Source organism: Halichoeres trimaculatus, unplaced genomic scaffold, assembly GCF_033239565.1.
Source record: "Halichoeres trimaculatus isolate MK-OKI-2021-1 unplaced genomic scaffold, fHalTri1.1 fHalTri1_scaffold_16, whole genome shotgun sequence".
Taxonomy (NCBI): domain Eukaryota; kingdom Metazoa; phylum Chordata; class Actinopteri; order Labriformes; family Labridae; genus Halichoeres; species Halichoeres trimaculatus.
The window spans coordinates 775,227-799,382 of NW_027437194.1; the positions used below are offsets into that span (position 1 = coordinate 775,227).

General features: G+C 38.3%; 2 protein-coding genes across 2 annotated transcripts in view; one reads left to right on the forward strand and one right to left on the reverse strand.

The window, feature by feature from the left end:
* uhrf2 (ubiquitin like with PHD and ring finger domains 2) overlaps positions 1-9,242 on the reverse strand; it is a 45,809-nt gene extending 36,567 nt beyond the window's left edge. The window contains exon 1 of the mRNA XM_074689995.1: positions 8,916-9,242. Coding sequence (XP_074546096.1) covers positions 8,916-9,068 — 153 coding nt within the window. The 5' untranslated portion in view covers positions 9,069-9,242. The remainder of the gene's footprint in view (positions 1-8,915) is intronic.
* An 8,577-nt stretch (positions 9,243-17,819) lies between these two features.
* Positions 17,820-19,079, forward strand: LOC141805745 (beta-1,3-galactosyl-O-glycosyl-glycoprotein beta-1,6-N-acetylglucosaminyltransferase 4-like). Its single transcript, XM_074690934.1, has one exon. It carries the CDS (start codon positions 17,820-17,822, stop codon positions 19,077-19,079), a length of 1,260 nt encoding a protein of 419 aa, XP_074547035.1.
* The last annotated feature ends 5,077 nt before the right edge of the window (positions 19,080-24,156 follow it).

The window sequence follows — 24,156 nt, forward strand, 5'->3', positions numbered from 1 at the left end:
CTACATAGTGATGTCAGTTTAAAACCGATTAATTGTTCAGCCCTAGTTTAGAGTTAACGCTCAGGACAGACAAGACAGTAGGTCGTTGCCATGGCGCATAAACAGCTGGTCTGTGCCATTTAGAGCACAGACAGCCTGTGTCCTCAGTGTAACATCTCAATGTACAGCAGGGTCTCGTATCCACTGTGTTCCCTCTTCACTCACGGTTACAAAACACCATCACGGCAAAAACTACTTTACTATAAAAACTTGAGGAATTAATTCAACCGACATCTTTTGTAGTTTTCTTGATTTTTTTTTTCTAGGTCAAATAATTTGACTCTTCATGTTGAATTAACTCAGCAAAAGCAACAAGATGACTTGAGTGAGTTAAGTTGAATCGACAAATTATTTTCACAGTGTAATCTGAAAACATTGATACATGCTGCAGTTTTTACCGTCGTGGCTCTATGCTCTGTAATAAACCCCTCATTTTTTAGAGTGTTTATCACTTTCAAAGGAGAACTTTGCTGGCATGAGAGACCTTCAGCCAGAGAAACACAGATAATTGGCAGCGTACAAACCAGAGTATTGCTTCAGTAATCTGAGCACAGGAAAAAACAGCCCTGTAATTCACTGTGCCAATGTAAGGTCGGCTAACTGAGGCTATCTGAGTGGGAGCGGTAAAACTATCAAAACATGTGGGTGTGGAGAAAGCCTGCAGTTGTAGTCTAGGTTTCATGCCTCTTTTGTCTTTGCTCTTTGTCCAGCATATCTGTCAAAGAAGGGTGTGACTGTGTGCACGCACGGCTGCAGCCAACTCCACTTTCCACGGAAAGTCCTGATGGAGTACACAGTTTGGATGATCAACCCAGGAGCCGTGACATTAGGAAATGTATAATCAAATTGTAGAGATATCTAGGTCACAGCAACAATCTGCATGGAAGAGGGCAAGCCTGAAAAGCTCAAAGCCAACAACCAAGCATTCAGTGCAGACGGCAGGAGGATCTTTAAAATGGACGTTTTGCAGCACACACGCGTCACAAACTGAGCTTCTGAGCACTTCATAAACAAACCATTCTTATAAATTAGAGACTGAAATCTCCACGGCTGGCGTTGAGCTGGAAGCTGCATGAGAAGCGTGAAAGGTGTGTGAGCTTGACACAAGACGAAAGTGAAACAGAAGCACGATGAGTGAGAAAAGCACTGAGACAAAGTTGCCTGGCTGGAGACCCCAACGACTGAAGGGCAGCGTGACTCTGAATGGGTGAGGCAGCGTGCGCAGCGAGCTGGAGGGGAAAAACAAGACGCCATTTTGGAGGGGAATTAGACTGAGTTATTCTGCTACAAGTCCAAATCTTCACACCGAGCATGTAAGGGCCCTAGCTAGCGCGTGCTGCGTGTCACTGGCTCATTCCATGCATTGCTCCACACGTGGAAATCCCCTCATCAACCCTCCCCACTCATTTTCCAGAGAAACGAAGGAAGCACAGGACTCTGTGCACGGGGCCGAGGCTTTACCACCAACGCTCCGACACACGGCTCCATGACAGCGCCAGCAAACAGCTCATTAATTATTAACAGGACAAATCTTAATTCAACACTTTTTACAACTAGGTTCTGTCTTATTCTTACTTCCTGTTGACTTTAGGAAAAATGCCCAGAGTGCTCAAATAAAGTCAGTGGATGGAGAACGAGGAATGCATCTGAAGGCCTGAAGGCCTAATGTGTAACACAACACCTCACATTTCCTCTCAAACAGCGTCTGCAGAGTAACTATTGTTCCTACCAGAGATGATATATTCCTCCATCCTGCTCTACACACAGCTCACAAACAGAAAAACAACCCGCTGTGACCTGCAAGATCCATATCTCTGTATCTTCATTATCATTTCATTACATAACAGATAGTACAACAGACAACTAGGGAGAAAAATCAGAGATAAGAAGAATTTCTTGGCCTGGTATGGAAGCCCTAAAGGGACAGGAATCCATATGTTTGATATTTTCTCAATTTCATGTGATAAAGATTGTTTACACATTTTCCAGATCTTTTAATAACTCTGTTTTTACTATCGCAAGTCAATTTGACTTGTTGAGGTATTTTTTTTGTTACCACAAGAAAATTTCAAAGCTAATTTTTCAGGAATTACTTCCATATCTCGAGACAAGGGATGGGTATTGAAAACTGAAAACCAAAATGTTTCAATCGTTAGCCTAGGCATAAACAAAACAGCACTAGCTTGATGCTAAAGTATATGGGAAATTGCATTAAAAGGCTAGCAGTTAGCATATATCGGTTTAACTTCAGCAAATAGAATAGGATTTTAACTTTTATCACTGAAACATATCACAATTACTCTTTGTAAACAATACTGAAAACTCCAAATTAGGCGTGCACCGATCACAACTTTCTGGACAATCACGGATCTTTAAAAAGCCTGACCTGCCTATTTTTCTTTTTTATAACTGACAGCATATACCTTCAATGGTCCAATCTTATTTTATTGAAAATAATTGGACAATACCTGTGAAACTACTCACAGGCAAACGAAAGAAAAGGTCAATTCAGGCTTATGGCTGGCTTCATAGCTACGACAAGGTTCCAAACAACTTAAACAACTGCTATAACCACTCCGAGACACCAGATGGCTTACTTCAGTCAACAAAACAGTGCATTAATGTCATTTAATATGCAATTTTTTATAATTATTTCTACATATTAAGGTTTAAACATATCCAGATCCAGTGACCAATTTCACACTTTTTTTTCGCAGGATGAATTGATAAGGGAATCAGTAACGAATCTGATGGATAAGCAGAATTTGTAAGAGCATTGGTGTCATTAAATCTTATCAACACCCATCCCTAAAAATAATTCACCCGTGCCAGCCAAAAGCCGACTTTGTAGTCTGTTAGGGCCCAAAATGCCGTTGTCTGGTAAGCTAGCTGTCCAAACTTGGGCTTGACCGATTATTGGCGGGGGCCAATATTTTGCATTTTGGGGCATATCGGCACAATATAAAACAGCCGATATAAAACCAATTCAAAACTGTGTTGTTTCGGCTCTGATGCAGCCGCGCCGCTGTCTGCAGTCTCTTTTTTTTATGTGTTTTGAAACCGTTTTTCTTCCTCTTAAAAATGATAAGACATGTTTAAAAACTGCAGACATTCAGGAGCTGCTTGTTGATGCTTCTCTGCGCATAATTTCTCCATGTCTACACTATGGAAGCCTTAGATGGTCAAAACATTTAAAATCATTCATGTAAAACCGAACAGAAAATTAATTCAACTGCATTACATGCCTGTAAAAGGCAGCACAAACTCAATTATGTCCAGTTTTTATACAGTTACATTGAAATTTTGGAAAACTTTATCCACTATAAAAAACTTTAGCTTTTTTTTTTTAAGTTTTCATTTAACTTTATGAAATATGCAGCTAAACATTGGAGGTGTTAAACAAACATATGCTTGAGGGCATCTAAATGCAGTTAAGTGTTGGAGTTTGTAATGTTCAAAATTTTTACGCCAATATTTTCACTTTCATTACAAATGAATATCGGTTTCAAATATCGGTTGTCGGCCTCCTAGCCTACTAATAATCACTATCAGTATCAGCACCAAAAAATCCATATCGGCTGAAACTGAAACAATAGGCTGGTCACGATAATAGAATAGACCATGAGGTGCCAGGCCATCACTCACCACACCAACAGGGTAAGTTATGTCCATTACTGAGCAGCTGGAGCACATGATGTGACGCTAAGATTTCTAGAAAACAGGTAGCATTAACTTATCAATACAGGAAACAAATAAAACATGAGGATAAGTGTCCGCTCAGGGCTTCCATAGCCTATAATGACCCATCCCAGATGAATGAATACGACCATGTGTCACTAAATGCAAACAATGTGAGATTAACACATCATATGTGTTGCTTACTCTCGGCAGCTCATCTGCTGAATGACACGGTGTTGGTACCAGAGCTTCTTTCTGCTGAGCTGAAACACCAAATAAATACACATCCCTGTTCAGTCTGCACCTTCAGCGAGTTACGGATCAGAACCAGGGCTCACACAACCTCACTGCCTCTAACACATCGTGTGTGTGTGAAAGTACGGTTTTAAAAATGTGTGCTGCTTTAATACATTAGAAAACACCAAAGGTTATGAAATAAACACATCTATAGTTATATCTTCAACCCTAAACTGCAGCAATATATAGAGAAACAGTGACGAAAGCAAGCACCCCCAATGAAAACAAAGCCGTATAACTTAAACTGAGGAATCACCATCAGTTTGTTTCCAGGCTTTTTCTGATCCAGCAGTAACTGCACTGTGGTAATAAACATAATGTTAACTGCTGAAGTAATGTTACTGTGTGGCACATCTCTAAAAGTGTCTCAGTGTGTTAAAGGAGTGGGCTAACCACTGCGTCTGAACTCTACTCTGCATACGTGTTCATGTAAAGACAGATCACAGCTCCCATACCATCAAACACCCTGACTGCAGGTGTGTAAGGACATTTATGCATGCCTGCTTACACCTGTAACATATAGAGCATGAAAAATCATAAAACTCCCAGCATGACAGGGATGAAACCTCCAAGCTCACTGTAGCTTTCTATTTGACATTATTTCTGCTGAGATGTGTCATAGTTTGAAACACGGGTTTTCAGAATCAGGTTGTGAGATGCAGGATGATGCTAATGCTCATGGTGACTTCATTAGCTTGGTATTAGCAGTTTGGATCAAATTGGTCCACTGCAGTTAAATAATCACCACATTGGGTCTGATGCTGTAAATATTATATTTTGACCAGTGTTTTATATTCATTTTTTAGGATTAAGTTTGTCATTGAAACAAGACACAGCATAAAAAATTAATTACGATGGCAAAGTTACAAGAACTGTCTAATTCAGGGGAGGCCAACCTGTGGCTCTTCGCCTTTCGGTGTGTGGCTCTTCAATCCAATAAATATATATAATGTTACGAGTAGTAGTGTGCCAATCAATATATATATATATATATATATATATATATATATATATATATATATATATATATATATATTTGAGGTAGACCGATATATCGGCCGGCCGATATATCGGGCCGATATTTGGACATTTGTCTCTATCGGCCATCGGCCGTATTTTCTTTTAAAAAGCCGATTTTTGATCCGTTGTATAAAATGGCGCAATTTCTGTTCAGGCACAAAAAAGATGAGCACCTCAAACTTGTGGAACCACTTGGATACATTACATACTTTTGTTCAAATTATATTAATAAGTTTAAATTTCTTTTTTGACATTTTAAGAAGAGTGTGAATGTTTACTACTGCTTGTTACATTGTGTGTTTACTCAGACAAAATATTTCATTGTTTTGAAAGCTGAATAAATGTTCAGAGGACTGGACACGACTTGTTGTAATAGATTTCTTTTAGTTGCTCAGAAATTGCTGCGTTTCACAAAAATGTGATAAATATATAATTATTTAACTATCGGCCTGAATATCAAATTGGAAAAATCGGCTATGCATATCGGCATCGGCTGCCCAAATTTGGAAAGCATCGGCATTGGCATCGACCCCCAAAAACCCATATTGGTCGACCTCTAATATATATATATATATATATATATATATATATATATATATATATATATATATATATATATATATATATATATATATATATATATATATATATATATATATATATATGTATAGATATATGGATGCCAACGTTGGGATCAGTTGGGATTGATACTTAAGTTTCAGTTTCTCTTCTCTGGTACGAATTGAAACACACAAACACAGTAAATCTCACTTTAAAAATTGGAAATGTATTGATTTTTTATTTTAGGTCATTTTGTTTACATGTGAGAGGAAGTGTATTTGCAAGACCACGGCCATTTTTTTGGTTCTTGGTCTCTGAATGGTTGGCCACCCCTGGTCTAAGGTAAAAAGTCTGGTAGTAAACTATGTTCCTCAGTATCGGCCATGTAGTAGCGTTACTAAAGATAGGATTACATACTTTACTATTTTTCCATTCATACAATAAAACTGTGTTAGCCCAGTGAGTCAAATAGCAGAAAATACAATCTTACAGAGAATATTATAATAATTTTACACAGAGACATATCTGTATGTATTTAGTAGGGATAGACTGATTATCGGCGCCGATAATTTGCATCTTGAGGCATATCGGCATTGGCCTTTTTTTTTTTTTAAAATCCGGTGGCTGATGAAAAAATTAAATTTCAGACTGTGATATTTTGGCTCCAACCCAGCCGTGCCTCCGAAGAAAACTTTAGGGAGTTATTTATTTTTTAAAGTTTTCATTGAACTTTATCAGACAGCTGCTGATAAAAACATAGCTTTAAGGCTTTAAATAAAGTGAAGTGTTGGAGTTCGTATTATCCCAAATTTTGACGCCAATATTTTCACTTTTACTGCAAATGAATATCAGCCCCAAATATCAGTTATCAGCTTCCTTGACTACTGATTATCAGTATCGGTACTGGCCCTGAAAAAACATATCGGTCTATCTCTCGCATTTACTATAAACCTTTTATTGTATTAACTGGCTGGACAATAGCTTGTAAACTAGGGTGTAATATGTGTAAATGCGACATGAAACTAAAAACTGAAGTGCTCAAAAGTTTACGTCCCTCGCAGAAGTTGTAAAAAATTAACAATTTGTGGGGAAAATATGACTGATCACACAGAACACCTTTAAGTTTACACACCCTTGGCCTAACAACCACACAGGGTGACAATCACAGGTTGAAATGACTGGTATGGTTGACTGTCCACACCTGTGACTTTTGTCATTGTAATTACAGCGGTATGTATGAATAATCAGAGCGCCTCTGGGCTGCACTGATTTCCTGGACACCGAGCCATGGGGAAAGTAAAGACCTGTGCAAAACAACATCCAAAGATTTGAAAATGCAAAGCAGTAGTGTTCAAACACAGATTAAGAAGTGGGAGATGATTGGTCCTGAGGGTGACGAGTCTGCGAGGGTAAAGTGATGAGCACAACTGATAGTCAAATCAGTTGTTGAACATTGATGTAGAAATCCTGTTGTTATGGAGGGTTTACGCCTGTCTTATTGTTTGTAATGTGAATGTTTGTCCTGCTCACTGCACAGATCAGACTGTAGTCAGGGGCGTAGCTACAATTAGGCAAACACAGGCAGTTTCCTGGGGCCCCAAGATTCCCAGGGGCCCCCAAAGCATCTCTTAAAAACTGATTTATGAAGTTCTCTTCAATTGAAAGCATTTCTTTTTTCTAAATCTTCCTTCACATGCTTCAAAACACATCAAAGTCTTAATCTGTAATGATGGTTTTGGCTCCTCCCCCTCCCTTCTTATTCAATGGGCTATTCCATGTTACAACACATCTGAACATTTGATTCAGGAAGAAAGTGGTAAAAACACTTTTTTCACATTTTTTTCTTATTTTCAACCAAGTGTGAAATAAAACCAATGTTGCTCTGAGATCTGAGAGAAACATATCAGACTTTTAGGATTTTAAGGACTTTATCTAGCCCAGGAAACAGGATCATTTTCTCTAAATCAAACTTTTGGAGTTGGTGATAAACATTATTGTATAAATCTCTTTTTTGGAAACATAACTCACTGGACAGGGGGTCAAATAAAAATACATTCACTTTAAAATAATAGGACCAAAAAGTATGCTAACTGTAAATATCACCTCTTTCAGTAGATTTTTTCCAGTTTGATGTTGTGCTTGATATTTACATATTTTTTCTTTACTAAATTATTTTTCCAATATTTACCTATTGTAATGTTTTTCACTTCATCCTTTCTTGTTTGTTCCTGTTACTCTGTAAATTCCCCACTGTGGGACAAATAAGCTGTCAATGGACCATAAAAGATTTCAAATCCAGGACAAAGTGGACTAAATGATGGATTCACTTTTTTCTAAATCAAACTAAAGTACAGAACTTGAGGAAATGCATTTAGTTGTGTTAAGTTAGCATGTAGAAGATTAGCACTGTCTCATGCCTTGATTCTGGGAAAGAGACAGTGGACCCAGGGAAGGCCAGTCTAGCTCTGAGGAAGAGGAGTTACAAGGACATGGAGGGCCCCATTGACTGGGTTTGCCCTGGCCCCCCAAACTACTAAATACGCCCCTGCTTATAGACAGACATTATGTATTGTTTTGACATAGTTATTATTTTCTTTTTTTTTTCTTTTATTTTGTATCTCAACTTTTTTCTGCATTCTATTATACAAAGAGTAAAGCTTGTTGCTATTCTCACGTCATTTCCTTGTTAATTGTTATTATAGATTCCTTGTATGTGTGAATGTACTTGGTAATAAAAACTGGCTGTGATGTAAACACAACACAGTACGATGTGAGGGCACGTGGCGCAGAGTCCCCTCCTCCCTCAGATTATCATTAATATCATCACAGCACACCTCATGGACATGGAGCACACACACACTGTTAGCATGCAGTGTGGTGGCTGTGCTGCTGGTGTGCGCATTAAAACCAGGTTAGGGTGACAGAGAGCGGTGCAGCTTGTTTGTTTGTTTGTGCTCTACATGTGGAACCAGAGGGCGATGTTCTCTGCTCCCTCTCAATGTAAACAAACATGTCTACGGCGCTCAGACATTTGTTGCATGCGGATCCCCCCACGGCAACCTAAACAATGTGACGTGGTTTCATAACAGCGCCTAACTTCCATGTAGTAGCAGTGTTACTCCGAGGGGCTGGCACACCGCGTACCCGGGGCTCTTGCGCAAGAACTATTGGCGAATTCCTATCAAAACAGGAAGCTCGCATGGGTCCGAAACGGCTACAGCACCAGAGGACCACTCCACTTTCCACCATCGGACCAAACCCTGCAAGAGCTGCAAACAAGGAGGCTTGGCACAGGGAGACGGCACAGAAACGGTGTTTACCTGCTTTCCTCGGTAGAATAAGCGCTGTTGTTGCGGGCTTACATTGAAGATGTCCTGTATTTTCAAGCGTAAAGACTCAATTTTGGTCAATCTAGAAAGATCCTCCACGGTTCGCGTCTCCTTCCCGTCTATAGTACGAACCTGGATCCACATCGTTGCGCCGCCCTGTTAGGTCCCAAAAACAGCGAGTAAAGCAGGGTTTGGATGCAGATTGGAAACACGGGAGAGAAATAAAAGCAATTCAGGGGTCCATTGCGTTTTCCTCTGCAGAGGTAACGACGGACTGGATCGCGCAGGAGGTGTCTCACATGAGGTCGCGGCGCCAAGCAAATCTCGCGTAATAACGTTTGAGCGCTCACAGTTCGCACTTAAAGGCACAGCTCTCCCTGTGGCAGCAGAGAAACGAGCCACTGTCTTCTTTATAAACATGTATTTATAGGGTTTTTACAAGTTTACAGAAAATAAATAAATAAATAAACATTAGATGTATAGATCCATCAAACTGTAAAATAATCCCCATCTCAAGAGGAAAAATCTAGTGCAGAACAAATGCAGAAAATGCAAAAATAACAAGCCACACAAGTCTGAAAAAAAAAAGTGAGATGTAGTTTGGTTGTGAGTTATTCAATGACTGGCAGTAAAGCTGAAAGGGATGGAAGAAAAGAAAAACAGATTTATTTAGGTTTAATTCTAATTTTATACTGAAAAATCTTTTTTTTCTAGGCTTAACATCTGAAAACGACTCAGAAAAAACAATCAGGCCTGGTAGGTATACTAGCAATAGCCTTTGTCTCAATAACAGACAAGCATCCAGAGCAGGGGTCTGCAACCTGCGGCTCTCTGACTCCTTTCCTGTGGCTCCATGTAGATTTGAAAAAATATATATATATAAAAAATAATAATGAAATAAAGAACTTTTATTTATAATTTTATTATCAAGAAAATATTTTTCTAATTATTTATTTTTTAAACTTTTTGCAATTTTTTTTTTAAATTATTTTTTCCTAAACTTTTAGCAAGTTTAGGAAAAAATATCCAATTTTTTAAAGATTTTGCAAATTTTTAGATTTCTTTTTGTATTTTTATTTTTTTCAAATTTCTGCATTTTTCCCCCAAATTTTAGAAATAATTTAAAATGGAGCAAGTTTGTGAAAAGACAGTTTTTTATATATATATATTTGCAAATTTATGAAATTTTAAAGCAGTTTTAAAATTTAAAATGATTTCCATTTTCAGCCATTTTTTGTATTTGTGTTAATTTTATTATCAAGAAATTATTTTTCTCATTATTTATTTATTTTTTAAACTTTTTGCAATTTTTTTATAAATTATTTTTACGTGAAGCTTTTGCAAATTTAGGGTAAAAAATCCAACTTTTTAAAAGATTTTGAAAATTTTTAGATTTCATTTTTTTATTCAAATTTCTGCATTTATAAATAATTTAAAATGGAGCAATTTTGTGAAAAGACAGTTTTTTATATATTTTTTTGCAAATTTATGAAATGTTAAAACAGTTTTAAAATTCAAAATAATTTGCCTTTTCAGCCATTTTTTTGTATTTATTTTTTGGAAAAAATCACAAACTTACTGAAATATCTTATTATCTATTTATGAACTTTAGAATATTACATAGTTTTCTGAATTTTTAATATTTGTAAATTTATTGAAAATAAAAAACTGAGACATAACACGTACAATTTTATAAAAACCAAACCTACTCGTTCAGCTTATTATTCACTAGATTTTTAATATGTTTCAAATTTATACACTTTTTGTCTTTATTGTGAAGATAAAGTAGATTTTGTGGCTCCTGAATAACTTTAATCCAGGTGAGCTGAGGAAAAATGGCTCCTATGAAAGTAAAGGTTGCAGACCCCTGATCTAGAGGCTGCCTTGCACTTGATATCAAACAGTAATTTAAAGCAGCTTAACGTTTAACCAATAAAAATGCTTTTAAAAAGAGCCTAAAGCAATAATTTTTTTTTTTTGTCACAGAGATGCAACAATACTGATAACAAAAATTTGTGGGGATGATAAAGGTGTAAGTGATGATAATATCAATAATTATTTATTACTTTTTGTGCACTGTCAGTCAGGTAGTAGCTAAACTCTGAAAGAAACTAAAACAACAACAAAAAAAAGGAAAATAAAACTGGCTTAAATAATCTTATTTCAAGGCTAAATAAGTACAAAGGGGTTGTTTAGACCCCACTATATACTTGTTTTAGGCCCTAAATAGTGTTGGGGTCAGGAGCTTTGGCATTGTACAGCTCTTTATTTCTTAACTACAGGTATGATCACTGTGTATTAAAAGACTGATTTGCTGAAGCTGATTCAGAATAATTCCTTGGTACATTTTCATCTCAAACTAGTCAGACCAAATACAGTTAGACTGTAAACAGCCTTTAAACAAAGCACAGCTCAATGGCCCCTTCTCTTCATCTTGATATGAATCACTGAAGTTATACAATGGGGACTAGCACCATCTAGTGTTCGAAAGCAGCAAGTGTACACTGATAAGATTTAGGTTTTTAAAATACTCTGACAGTAGCCGCATTGAACACATGATTGTCATTTTTATGAATGAAACTAAAAAGGTTAATTGGTGCAGTTAATTAGTCATTTCCTTGGCAATACCCCCACCCCCTCTTTCAAGGGAGAGCTGTTAAAACCTACTCCTTTTCAGTGATAACGAGCATCACAATAACATTTGAGGTGAATAAAAAACTGTAAAGTCAACATTTCTGCGATAAACAAATAAATAAAAAATAGTAATAACCTTGCTTCTTTATCAGCCTTCTTTGCAGCAAATACAGTGGAATGCTGAAACTGGCCAAAGCACGACAAAAGAAAATGGACAAAATGAAGAAAATTGAACCTGAAACTGAAAAGTTTAACTTTATACAGTTTGACAGAAATGTGTGAATTTCGAACACTTAAGTCTTGGAGTGGAAGATGCTAGAGGGCAGTTCAGGGTTACAAACCACATGGTTTCATTGTGTAAGTTTACATCTAAAAACAGACAATGCTTGACATCTATTCAGTGCACTACTATTATTTTTTTAAACTATAATTGTGTATATATTTTTATTCAACTCTGTACAAAGTTCTTTATTTAAAATTGTTATTTTATTATTTTTCTTTACTACTTAAGCTCTTTTTTTCTACTTTTTGCCATATTTAGTGTTTCCCTAGTGTCTTTCTTTCTACAACAATTGTACTGAGAGTGCATATTAAACCGGAGTCAAATTCCTTGTATTTTTGAAAATACTTGGCAAATAAAGGCATTTCTGATTCTGAAGTAGTGGTAGGAGTAGTTAATATTCTGAGCCACCAGGTGGCACCAAGATGTTTTGACCTGTGAGCTACATATTTGGTCAAAGGTTGTTAGAGTGAGTTGTAGGAGAAGACCCTGATGCTGTCTGTTTGTGTTGCTTACCTGCTCCCAGATCCCATTCAGGTATCACTGCCCTGATACCAGGCTGGTCCAGTTCATCACACTGGGAAACACAGACACAGCATCTGTGTTTTTGGAGCAGCAGGGTTGATTTTTGATGGCTGTCAAACATAGGATCATTGTTGTATTCATCTTAATCTCAGCTTCTTCCTCTTATATTCCATTAGAAAGAAAAGACAAGTACCACAGCACTGCCATTTAACATCACTGAGAAGCCAAACAGTTTGGGAACAAAAGCCATCTCAGTTTACGACCAATGTGAAAGCCCTCACACTGTTGCCCATCCCTTCATGCCCATTCTTCATGCCGCTTCGACCTCCACTGTCCTCATCCCTTTATAATGTGTGTGTGGATAACACATTCCATTTTCCCGCCTTCAGTGAGTCACATGACCAGATGCACGGAACTCTCAATTAGTGAGTGACATCATCACCAACTGCTGCCCTCGCAGAAGAGATAATAACTGAAGTTTTGAAACTTCTCCTCATAGATGCCACAATTTTGACCAAATCTCCCGAAAAGTCAGATATTTTGTAGTAAATTTTGTCAGGAATCCATCCATGTCATTTTTAAAACTGTACCACTTTTACTTTTTTGTGTAGAGGCCTAACTGCTGCAGCTTGTGTGAAGCTTTATCCTCCTTCCCCATTCATTCTAACAGGGGGAGCTGAAAGGGCTTCTTTAGGGTTCACCGACGTTGAGGACTCGTCATTCAAAAACCGTTTTAGAAAAAACAAATTCCTATATAGCTTTTATAAAGCAGGGTCCACTCTGTCATCTGAGCAAATTTCAAACTGATATCATTAATGGCCTAGGAGAAGATCACTTTTGTAAAAGTCCCCAAATTGTGGGACAGTTTTATTTTGAAAGGCAAATTGCCAGCTCCCTGTTTGAGATAGGTCAGGGGTGTCTGGATATAACTTGTGCGTCTCAACGAGACAAACATTTTGATGTTGGTTCGATCCTGCTATGACATTTCTTTTGACTTTGAAACTAGAATTGCTTTAACTCAGGAGTGGCATCATAAAGAAACACCTGCAGATGGTGTTGTTTAGACACATCTATGAAGAAGCATTCATTCGTGACAAATATAAGCTTTAAAAACCATCTAGTAGAAACCAACGAGAGTTGTTTCAACATAAAATCTAACTCAGAAATTCAACTCAAAAACATTTAAAAACAGTCAGTCTTTTCTTGAGACCTTTAACGTAGTAAGTGGGATGGGCAGATGCGTGATTGTGTCAGGGTAGTCTCAATCTGAGAATTGACTCTGAGTATTTTACCCTGCCTGCCTGTTCTCTGTTTAGCAAACAGCGAGGTTTATGTAGACTCTGATTTGCTTTTGGGCTCGTCCAATTCGGTTTTTCATATTATGGCAAATGTACCATCTCAGATGAGGTGGTGCAATTTTCAGGCAGGTGATTAACATGCTAGTCAGTCACATTTGCATGGATCACATTAGTGATATGAAAGAGCTGATTGGTTGGTTTTCCATTTGTCTTATGACCTTTGTTGACATTGATAAAAAAAAAAGCTGGAATAGACTTGTGCCAGAGTCCATATTTACTTCTTTAATAACTGTTATTAGGGAATCCGGGCTCTGCTCAGACTACCTCTTCTTTCCAGGATGATTTCCTTGAGCCCAGGCGTCTCGTATCAAAACCTGACTAATCCACCGAATAAAAATCAGCACACAGGTTATACGTGACCCTTTCACTTTTCACTCTGGACAAATGTGGCACATTGAATCTCATGATGAAAGTGATGAAGAGCTTGGACAAAATATTTCCCCTATTCATGAGTAAAATTGAGGAACACTGCTGATATGTCAAACCTCCTAACAGTGGATTTTGTCTCATGTTTTTAAGCATATGTCTCATGTTAAACACTCAGTTCCTTGTGCACACCACTGCTGTCCTGAGACTCTGAGATGATATATCAGGTAATTATATGTCATGGTTAACGGTGATATATAAAGCTGGAATGGACTTGTGCCAAAGTTTATATTTACTTCTTTAATAACCACTGTTAGGGGATCCGGGATTACTTTTCAGCTGTTCTTTACTGAGAGTTTCATGAATGTGTATTTTGAGATTACAGCCCTACGTGATGCAGTGGTTTCAGACATTATTCTATTGGGTGACAATGGGCCTTATTCACAAGCAGTGGGTATGCACACACTTGTGCCTAAATTCTGTGTAAGACCCTTTGTCGCACCAATCTGTGATTCATTGTTCATATTTTTTACTTAAATTTGTTTTTACGCTGGAAACAAATGCAGAACTTCCTCAGACCAGGCGTATGCACAGATGATGATGACCAACTCTGTCTTTGAAAATTTAAACACATATAATTTTTACCAAATTCTTGACATATTTAAAACATCAGTCAAAGAAAAAAGACTAGAATTAAAAAACAAAAACTGTGAAGTGACAAAATGTATGAAATAACCATGAAATTGATGCATATTCATCCATATTATGTGTATAATATTGAATTTTAAATTAAATACTTGATTTTAAAATTCAAAATATCACAATGTACATTTTGGATGGATTAGTACATGGATGGATGGATGGACAGTGACAGTTTTGATGTTAATGAGATGGTTGGGTATGGTAAATGCAGTGTCTATAATGGAGGGCAGTTATAAAGCAGGTTTCATAATGCAAACTGAGTGAAGACATGAAATAACTGCTTCTCCTCATGACTTTATACATTTCCTAAGCAAATAACGCACACACAACTTCACTTTTCATTTACACTTATTTTTTTTAACAAAAATGTCCATCAACTGTTTAATGTGTGGTTAATGTTTTGGATACCTGTTATGATCCCTGCACAGCACCCAGGAGAGCTAACTGATTACAGATCACCTGGTAAAGACTCCTGACAAGGGGATGGGGAGTGGGCTGTGTGGCTGTCATCAGCCACGTTTACATGGACCCAAATATTCCTCTTGCATTCGGTTTATTTGCTCAAACGTAAAGAATTTAACCTTTGTATACGCCTCACTCCGAAAGAAAAGAGCCAATCTGAATGGACATTTAATCGGTTTCACAGGGGTGGAATATTCCTCTCCCCAAACCGATTGAGGTATCATGTATCCACTCAAACAGAAAGTTGTCAGGGTACGATCTTTCAGCGCATGCTCAGATATGACGTAAGACGCAGCTAGAGACGCTCCTCAACTTTAAAAATGGCAGCAAGCTGTCAGCACTGGACTGCTGCGGAAAGTTTGTTTTTGATCCAAAATTTGGAAGAAATGAACATAATATCAAGACTGGATCGGACGACAAACTCACAATACGGAGTATTGCAACACCGGGATAAACAAACTGTCGTCCTCCAGCTTTGATAAACGTCGTGATGTTTACGTTTTTCTGCGCATGCCCCATTGACTATTCTGTTTGATTACAACGGGGCATGCAGACCAGAGACTGGAATATTCCTTTCCATGTTTACTATTGTTTTCAGAAAAGTCATTTGATAAGATTCCATTCGGAAAGGCGAAAAACTCCTCATGCAACCGTGGCCAATGGTGATGCGGATGTGGAGGTCTGTGGTACCTCCTCCTGAGGCACTGAACACATGCCCTCATGTGAATGAACTGGGGTGTGGTAGTATGCAGATTGCAGGTTGCTGGCACAGGTGGTCAGTTTAGACTGATTCTGTTTTGCATGTTGGTGAGAAGGAAATTGTGCATGTCTTAAATCCAACTGTGATTTGTGTAAACATGGAACTTGCGCGCAGAGTAAAAACATTACTACGCATTTATTAGTAAATGAGGCCTAATATCACTTTTCCTTTAACTTGTCTTGGGTGTTAAACATCGTGTTTTTCTAATGTCACAGTTTTCTATGAATTTTATGATATGAGATATGATTGTTTCAAATTCTACTTACACTTCCCTGTGACTCTGAGATGATATATCAGGTAATTATAAAACATGATTAATGTTGACAGTCGTAGAGATTGTAAGTCATACATTATACATCACATCCTTGTGCTTGTGCATGAAGTATACCACACTAAAGCACAATCTCTGGAGTGTGCCAGAGCCTCGGAAGTGTACCCTGCCTGAGCACAGTACAGAACAGACTGGCCAAACGAACTGGACTTTAGGGCACTTGAGTTGCACATGTTTTGGCTCCAAAGAGGGCACCTTAGGCCTTTTTCAACAATTTGGCCACTCGGGCGACCGCTTCCCCATCTTCCTTGTGCACACCACTGCTGTACTGTGACTCTGAGATGATGTATCAGGTAATTACAGGTCATGGTTAATGGTGATAAATAAAGCCGGACTGGACCAGTGCCAAAGTCCATATTTACTTCTTTAATAACCTCTGTTAGGGATCCAGGGCTTTGCTCAGACTCTGTTTTCTTTCTTGCATCAAACCCTGGCTAAGACACTGAAGATTCATCACACAGGTAATAATTGACCCTATTTTAATTTTGGACAAACATTTAGCAAATCGAATCTCGTGATGAAATCAATGCAGAGTTTGTACAAGGTATTTCATCCTTTTACATGTAAAAATGAGGAAACTGTTATCATTTCAAATTTCCTGTTGGTGGATTTTGTCTTAGCACATTCAAACAACATTTTCTTGGTAAGGGAACTTAAATTTTAGATGAATGAAAATGAAGTGTAACTATCTCAGCATAGAGCTGTTTAAAGGCAAGTTCAAACATTTTAAGTCTAAAAATAAATCCCTGTGGGCTCCTATCTGTGGTTTCTGGTTGGAAACGTGGGTTTTCCAGGGTTTCAAGTCAGGTTTCTCTCACTTTATTTTGATTCTCCAGTTATTATTGTCATGTTGTTAAGGCCAGGTGATCCTGTGAGTTTTAGTTCTTTGTGACTTTGATTTTCCAGCACACGCTCATTCTTGTTTTGAGTTTTTTGCAACCTTTTATCAGCTGACATGAGCAAGGTCTCAGGGACCATGAAAATTTTCAAGGTCTTGACAACTATTTAATTATAAACTATTATAACACAAATGGCCTTTGTTGATTGTTTCAGATCCCCTTGTCAGTTTGATTTCTCTCTTCCTGCAGAATGAATTTGCCAAGTTCAACGTCAGGTCAACTCAAAACTGGTGTGTTTTTCATTGGGCAAGGCAGCTCAAACCAACACCTCCAATCTGGTCTCAACAATCAATCCATTTAGCTCGACAATGTCATAGCTTAGGGGTTCACATACTGTTTCCACCCTGTGCTGAGAATGTTTCCATGTTTCATTGATAGAAACATGGAAACATATAACTGTTTGTGTGGTATTAGTTCAAGCAGACCGTCACCCAATCAGCTGACAAGAGCAAGGTCTCAGTGACCATGAGAATTTTCAAGTTCTTGACAACTATTTAATTATAAACTATTACAACACATATTGCCTTTGTGGTTTGTTTCAGATCCCCTTTTCAGTTTGATTTCTCTCTTCCTGCAGAATGAATTTACCAAGTTCAACGTCAGGTCTCAAGAAAGTGTTCATCAGTTTACTTCTTTCAACACTGCTTCTGTGCAGCCTGCTGTTCGTCAGTATGACGGACAAACAGATCGTTAAATCTTTACCTCCACTTGAAGATATTCCAACTTTCCATAAGTACAACATCAACTGTAAGGCCATATACGACCTGGACCCTGTGGAGGTGGAGAAGTCACTCATCATAAGGAAGCACCACATTGTCAAGGACACAGATGAAAGTCTGTTTAATCTCACCTCAAACTGTCCAAAGTTCATCAAGGCCAGAGGTTATGACCGTGTGTGTGCGACTGATGAGGAGAGAGATTTTCCTATAGCTTATTCTCTGGTTGTGCATAAATATGCATGGATGGTGGAGAGGCTGATCAGGGCCATCTACTCCCCTGCTAACATCTACTGCATCCACTATGACGAAAAGTCTCCAGATGAGTTCAAATCAGCCATTGAGGGCTTGGCGAGCTGTCTGCCAAATGTCTTCATCGTTTCTAAGCGAGAGATTGTCCATTACGCCACGTTCAGCCGTGTACAAGCTGATCTCAACTGTTTGGCTGATCTTTTGAAGTCAGATGTTCAGTGGAAATATGTCATCAACCTCTGTGGACAGGATTTCCCCCTCAGGACAAACATAGAGCTGGTGTCAGGTCTCAAAAGTCTAAATGGATCAAGCATGCTGGAATCAACTCTACCTAGACACAAGGCCGGAAGATATAAGTACCACTTCGAGCTGACGGGCCCCTCTGAGTACAGGAAATGGCTGGTAAGAACAGACCAGTTGAAGTCACCTCCTCCACATGGTATCGAAATGTTTGTTGGCAGCGCCTACTTTATCTTATCAAGAGAAATTGTTGTTTTTATGGACTCTTCAGCTGTAGTGAAGGACTTTGTGGCATGGGTAGAGGACACCTATTCTCCAGATGAACACCTTTGGGCTACGCTTTTGCGGATTCCAGGTGCACCTGGAGGGGTGCCCAGTTCCCATCCTGAAATCAATGAACTGGTGAGTAAGACCAGGATTACAAAGTGGTCAGGCCATGAGAACAACTATTACCCACCATGCACTGCCATACACATTCGGGGTATTTGTATTTATGGTGCAGCAGAGGTACGCTGGTTACTTAACTTTGGTCACTGGTTTCTCAATAAGCTGGACCCTAACGTGGACCCTATCACAATTCAGTGCCTTGAGGAGATTCTCAAGGAAAGACGGGACCTTTATGGCTGTTAGTGAAAAGTGGTCCCCATTGCTTTCAACCAAAATTGAAGAAGTATATTTTACCTTTTTGATTTGAGTTCTTCAATGATTAATTCATAATCCAATCTTACTACAACAATGTTGGGTTCCTTATATCTAAATTTCACTCTTGAAAAAATTCTTAAGCTTTTTTCTTAGTGACTTCTACAGTGAATATGACTTCAAGTAATGAAGAAGAGTGTTTCCTGAATATGAATGTAAAATTGTGATTAGCTGGTATGGCCACACTCTCAGATCTTTGTACTGCAGCTCATGAGGTTTTGTTTTTTGGGCTTCAAAGTTCAAAATGGTTGACTTCGTGGGTGTAAGACATGGGTCCAAATGACTTTTTTCATCCAGAATTGATCTATAAGCCCCAGAAAGCACATTTTGATGTATTATTTTGGAGTTTATTTCTTTTATTGCAAATGTGTAATGTATTGTGTAAAATGTGTAAAACCATAAAACTACCGTAACAGATGATTTTTTGTCACAGAATGTGATATTGATTTCACTTGAAAAAGATATGTCTAGTCAGGTGTCTGGACAATAAATTAAATCAAAGAGCCTGGAGGGAGAGTGGATTCTGTGTAGAATCCTTTAGTTTTGAAGTTTGATTTGAGGTGCTATGTCATTATTATCAAGATGCCAATTTCTTTTTCTCAGCATGACTCATCACCTGCCCGCAGCGCCAAAACTACCACTGACTAAAGTGCACCATAGCTGAGCTTTTTCTGAAGTACCCGTCATAATATGTCTGTTTTTTTGGGGGTTGTTTTGTGTGTCATTAATTAATTTGTACGTGAAAATCCAAGTAGATCATCAGTTTCTGAAACACTCAGACCAGGCCGTCTGGCACCAACAACCATGCCACATTCAAAGTCCCTTAAATCACCTTTCTTTCCCATTCTGATGCCCGGTTTGAACTCCAGATCCAGCAGATCGTCTTGACCATGTCTACATGTCTACATGCATTGAGTTGGTGTCATGTGTTTGGCTGATTGGAAATTTGCATTGATGAGCAGTTGGACAGGTGTGCCTGATAAAGTGGCCAGTGAGTATATAAGCTATAAAAACAATGTAAGCTTCATGCCTGTCCCTCATGTTTCACCTCCACTGTCAAAAATGTATCCAATTACAATGTGTGTGTGTTCGTGTTTGTATGTGTGTGTGTTACGTATTCCATTTCCCCTCTTCAGTGAGTCACATGACCAGGTGCACCAAACTGTGAAACGGTGAGTTACATCATACCCAAATACTGCCCTCTAAGGAGTGAAATTGACTGAAGTTTTGAAACTTCTCCTCATAGATGCCACAATTTGATTAAATTTCTCTCTAAAAATCAGACATTTTTGTAGTAAATTTTGTCAGGAATCCATCCATGTCATTTTTAAAACTGTACCACCTTTACTTTTTTGTAAAGAGGTCTAACTGCCACAGCTTGTGCAGAGCTGGATCCTCCTTCCCCATTTATTCTAACAGGGGGAGCTGAAAGGGCTTCTTTAGGGTTCACCGACTTTGAGGACTCGTCATTCAAAAACCGTTTTAGAAAAAATAAATTCATACATGACTTCTGTAAAGCATGGCCCGCTCTGTCATCTGAGGCAATTTCAAGCTGATATCATCAATGGCCTAGGAGAAGATAACTTTTGTAAAAGTCCCCAGATTGTGGGATAATTTTATTTCAAAAGGTAAATCGCCAGGTTCCTGTTCGAGATAGGCAGGTGTGTCTACGTTGGTTTGATCCCTCTATGACTTTTCTTATTGCCATTGAGAGACGGTTAAGTGTACCAAGGTGGTGCCAGAGAGCACTTTTTGATATAGTGAAGGTCAATTTTTGTATTATTTCGTATTTTAGGCTTAAACTTAGGTGTGTGGCAATTTTGGTGAGTTTTTGGGCACATTAGGAGGGTGAAAATAGGGCTCAAAGAAAAAGACAAAATAGTCCTCTCCCTTAGTGTGAGGAACCTAATGATGGAAATCAATGAGAGTTGTTTCAACATAAAATCTAACTCTGAAATTCAACTCAAAACATATTCAAAGACAGTCAAGCTATTCCTGTGACCCTTAACGTAGTAAGTGGGATTGACAGATGGATGAATGGGTCAGGGAAGTCTCAATCTGAGTATTGACTGAGTATTTTACCTGCCTGCCTTCCTCCTTTTTTTGCAAACAGCTGGGTGAATTTAGACACTGATTTGCTTTTGGGCTATTTCCAATTCTATTAGTCGTGTTAAGGCAAAATACACCAATTCATATGAGGAGGTGCAATATTTAGGAAGGTGATCTACATGCGGGTCAATCACATTAGTGATAACATTATGAGTGTGGAAGAGCTGATTGGTTTTCCATTTGTTTTCCTTGATCCCTGTTCACTGTTGAGATGTACTTCACTGTTTCGCAATTGTTTCATAATTGTGTATATTGTGATTACTGCCCTATGTGGTGCAATGGGCCAAGACAAAATTCTCTTGGGTGAAAATAAAGTTTTCTCTTCCATCTAATGTCACAGTTTTCTCTGAATTTGTAAATTATGGCATTTGAGTTTTCTGATGCCACCAACACTGTCCTGTTACCCTGGAATGATATATCAGGTAATTAGTAGGGGTGTAATGATCTATCGATATACATCGATACATCGATTGGTTAAGCAATGATCCAATCACATTGATGGATAGTCTAAACATCGATCATCATCGTGGCCTATAATATACGCCTTTATTTTGAAATCCTGACCGGACACGCATGTCCGTCTCCGTCCAACCACGAGTCGTTGTGAAGTTTCCTCTCAAGCCTCACACACTCAGCGTATGAGACACACATTTGAACCTTTTCACTCTCTGACACGCCACGCCTGATATTTCTCCTGCTGTAAAATGGACTGTTTAGCGCCCACCGAGTCACACTGCTGTAGGCGAACGTGTAGCAAGACGCTGTTAGCATCACAGAGCTAAAAGGGAGCCAGACACATCAGCCAATCAAAAAATAACTCTCCTGTATCCGGGTAAGATACGGTGGACCTGACTGCAGAGGATGCTGCACAGACGACAGGAGTGCATCACCACACGACTGCAGTGAGTTATCTCATCATTTGATTTTGTAGCCACTGATTCATGAAATTTCATAAAGTTAAAAAGTCAAACGGCGAGAGCTTAGCGTCATTCCTCCTCCACATCCACTATTACACAGTGAAACAAAGTCAACTTTCAATGTTAAGTTCGTTAAGTTCATAGTTCTAATTTTGAACAATAGAAATGTTTGGGTTTAATTAAAATCAAAGCTGCACATTTTTGGTTTGATAGAAAATGGTCAAATGTTGGAGGTCAATAATAAAGTTTATGTAATCAGTCATTTTTAATTATAGTGTTGCATCATTACTTGGTATAATAACCAAACATTACAGTATAACAGTCAGACCCATAAGGTCATTGTCGGGGCAAAAAGCACCTTACCTGAATTTAACCAGTTTTAATTTAAAACATAATGAGATCATACAGATGGCTATAATCCTCTACAAACTATCATACCTAAAGGTCAGCACATCGTTCCATATTTCAGTAATAAAACTACCAAAATTGTTTTGTATTTCTTTCTTGCCTCAGGTGAAATGTTGCTGACTGTGTTCAGTGAGGACATTATATCGTCTTAAATCGATCGAAGGCCCCTGAATCGTATCATATCGTCATGAAACTGCTGATTTACACCCCTAGTAATTAGTAAACACAGTAAACTCTGATAATCAAATCTTGACAGGAGTTTTTCCAAAGGTCATATTTACTTCTTTAATAACTGTTATTAGGGAATCTGGGTTTTGCTTGGACTACCTCTTCTTTCCAGGACAATTTCCTTGAGCCCAGGGATCTCACATCATCACCTAAGACGCTGAAACAGAATCAGCACACAGGTAATGACTTACCTTTTTAACTTTCGACAAATGTGGCAAATTGAATCTTATAATGAAATTAATGGAGAGCTTGTACGAAATATTTGCCCTATTCACGTGTAAACATGAGGAAAAATGGGGATTATGTCGCATATATTCTAACAATGATATCAAACTAAAATTTAAGGTCTGTTTTTACAAACCAACAATTATGAAGTGTAACTGTCGCCAAACATTTTAAGTCTAAAATGCTGCAGAATAAACAGCAGATCACCGCATGAAAAATAATCTCCTGTGAGCTTCTATCTATGATTAAGGATGATTTTTAAAAGTAAATGAGGTTTTTTTGAATGTCACTACAAGTTACTGTGAAAATAAGTTTTGGCGTCATCTCTCTCTTACTTTAATTATCCCTGTTGTTAGGTGTGGGCAGTATACTGGTTTTATTACCGTCACCGATATATTATGTTGCCACAAAATGAATTTTGTCCTGACTCAGTGACGTGGCTTACTAGAGGCAGTAAACATTTACCGGTGTGCAGAAAGTGAAACCGCGAGCCAAAACAGCGCTGAGAGCGGCCCGTAATAACAGCAGCCCAACGAACAAAGTTACCAAAGCATATAGGGAAGTGTCCGTGGTCCAACCTCAAAACCTAAAATGTGATAAAACAAAACAAAAGTAGTGGCAGCAAAACCAACATTTTGAAGCAAACTGAATACCATACTTTGCGGGTTATAAGCCGCTACATTTTTCACACGCAATCCTACCTTGGATTAGAAAAAGCTGTAGACCGTTCAATCTGAGTCGGAACTCTCGCCACCCATTCTTCACTCAGTAGCTTAAACCAAAATCTCCAATCTGGTCTCAACTATTGAGCTCCTGGCTGGCTGACTCCTGACTCCAATTAGCTCTTGAAGATGTCATTGCTTAGGGGTTCACATACTGTTTCCACCCTTTGCTGAGAATATTTCCATGTTTCGTTGATAGAAACATGGAAACATATAATTGTTTGTGTGGTATAAGTTTAAGCCGACCATCACCCTATCAGCTGACATGAGCAAGGTCTCAGTGACCATGAGAATTTTCAAGTTCTTGACAATTATTCAATTATTTACTATTAAAACACAAATTGCCTTTGTGGTTTGTTCAAGATCCCCTTCTTAGTTTGTTTTCTCTCTTCCTGCAGC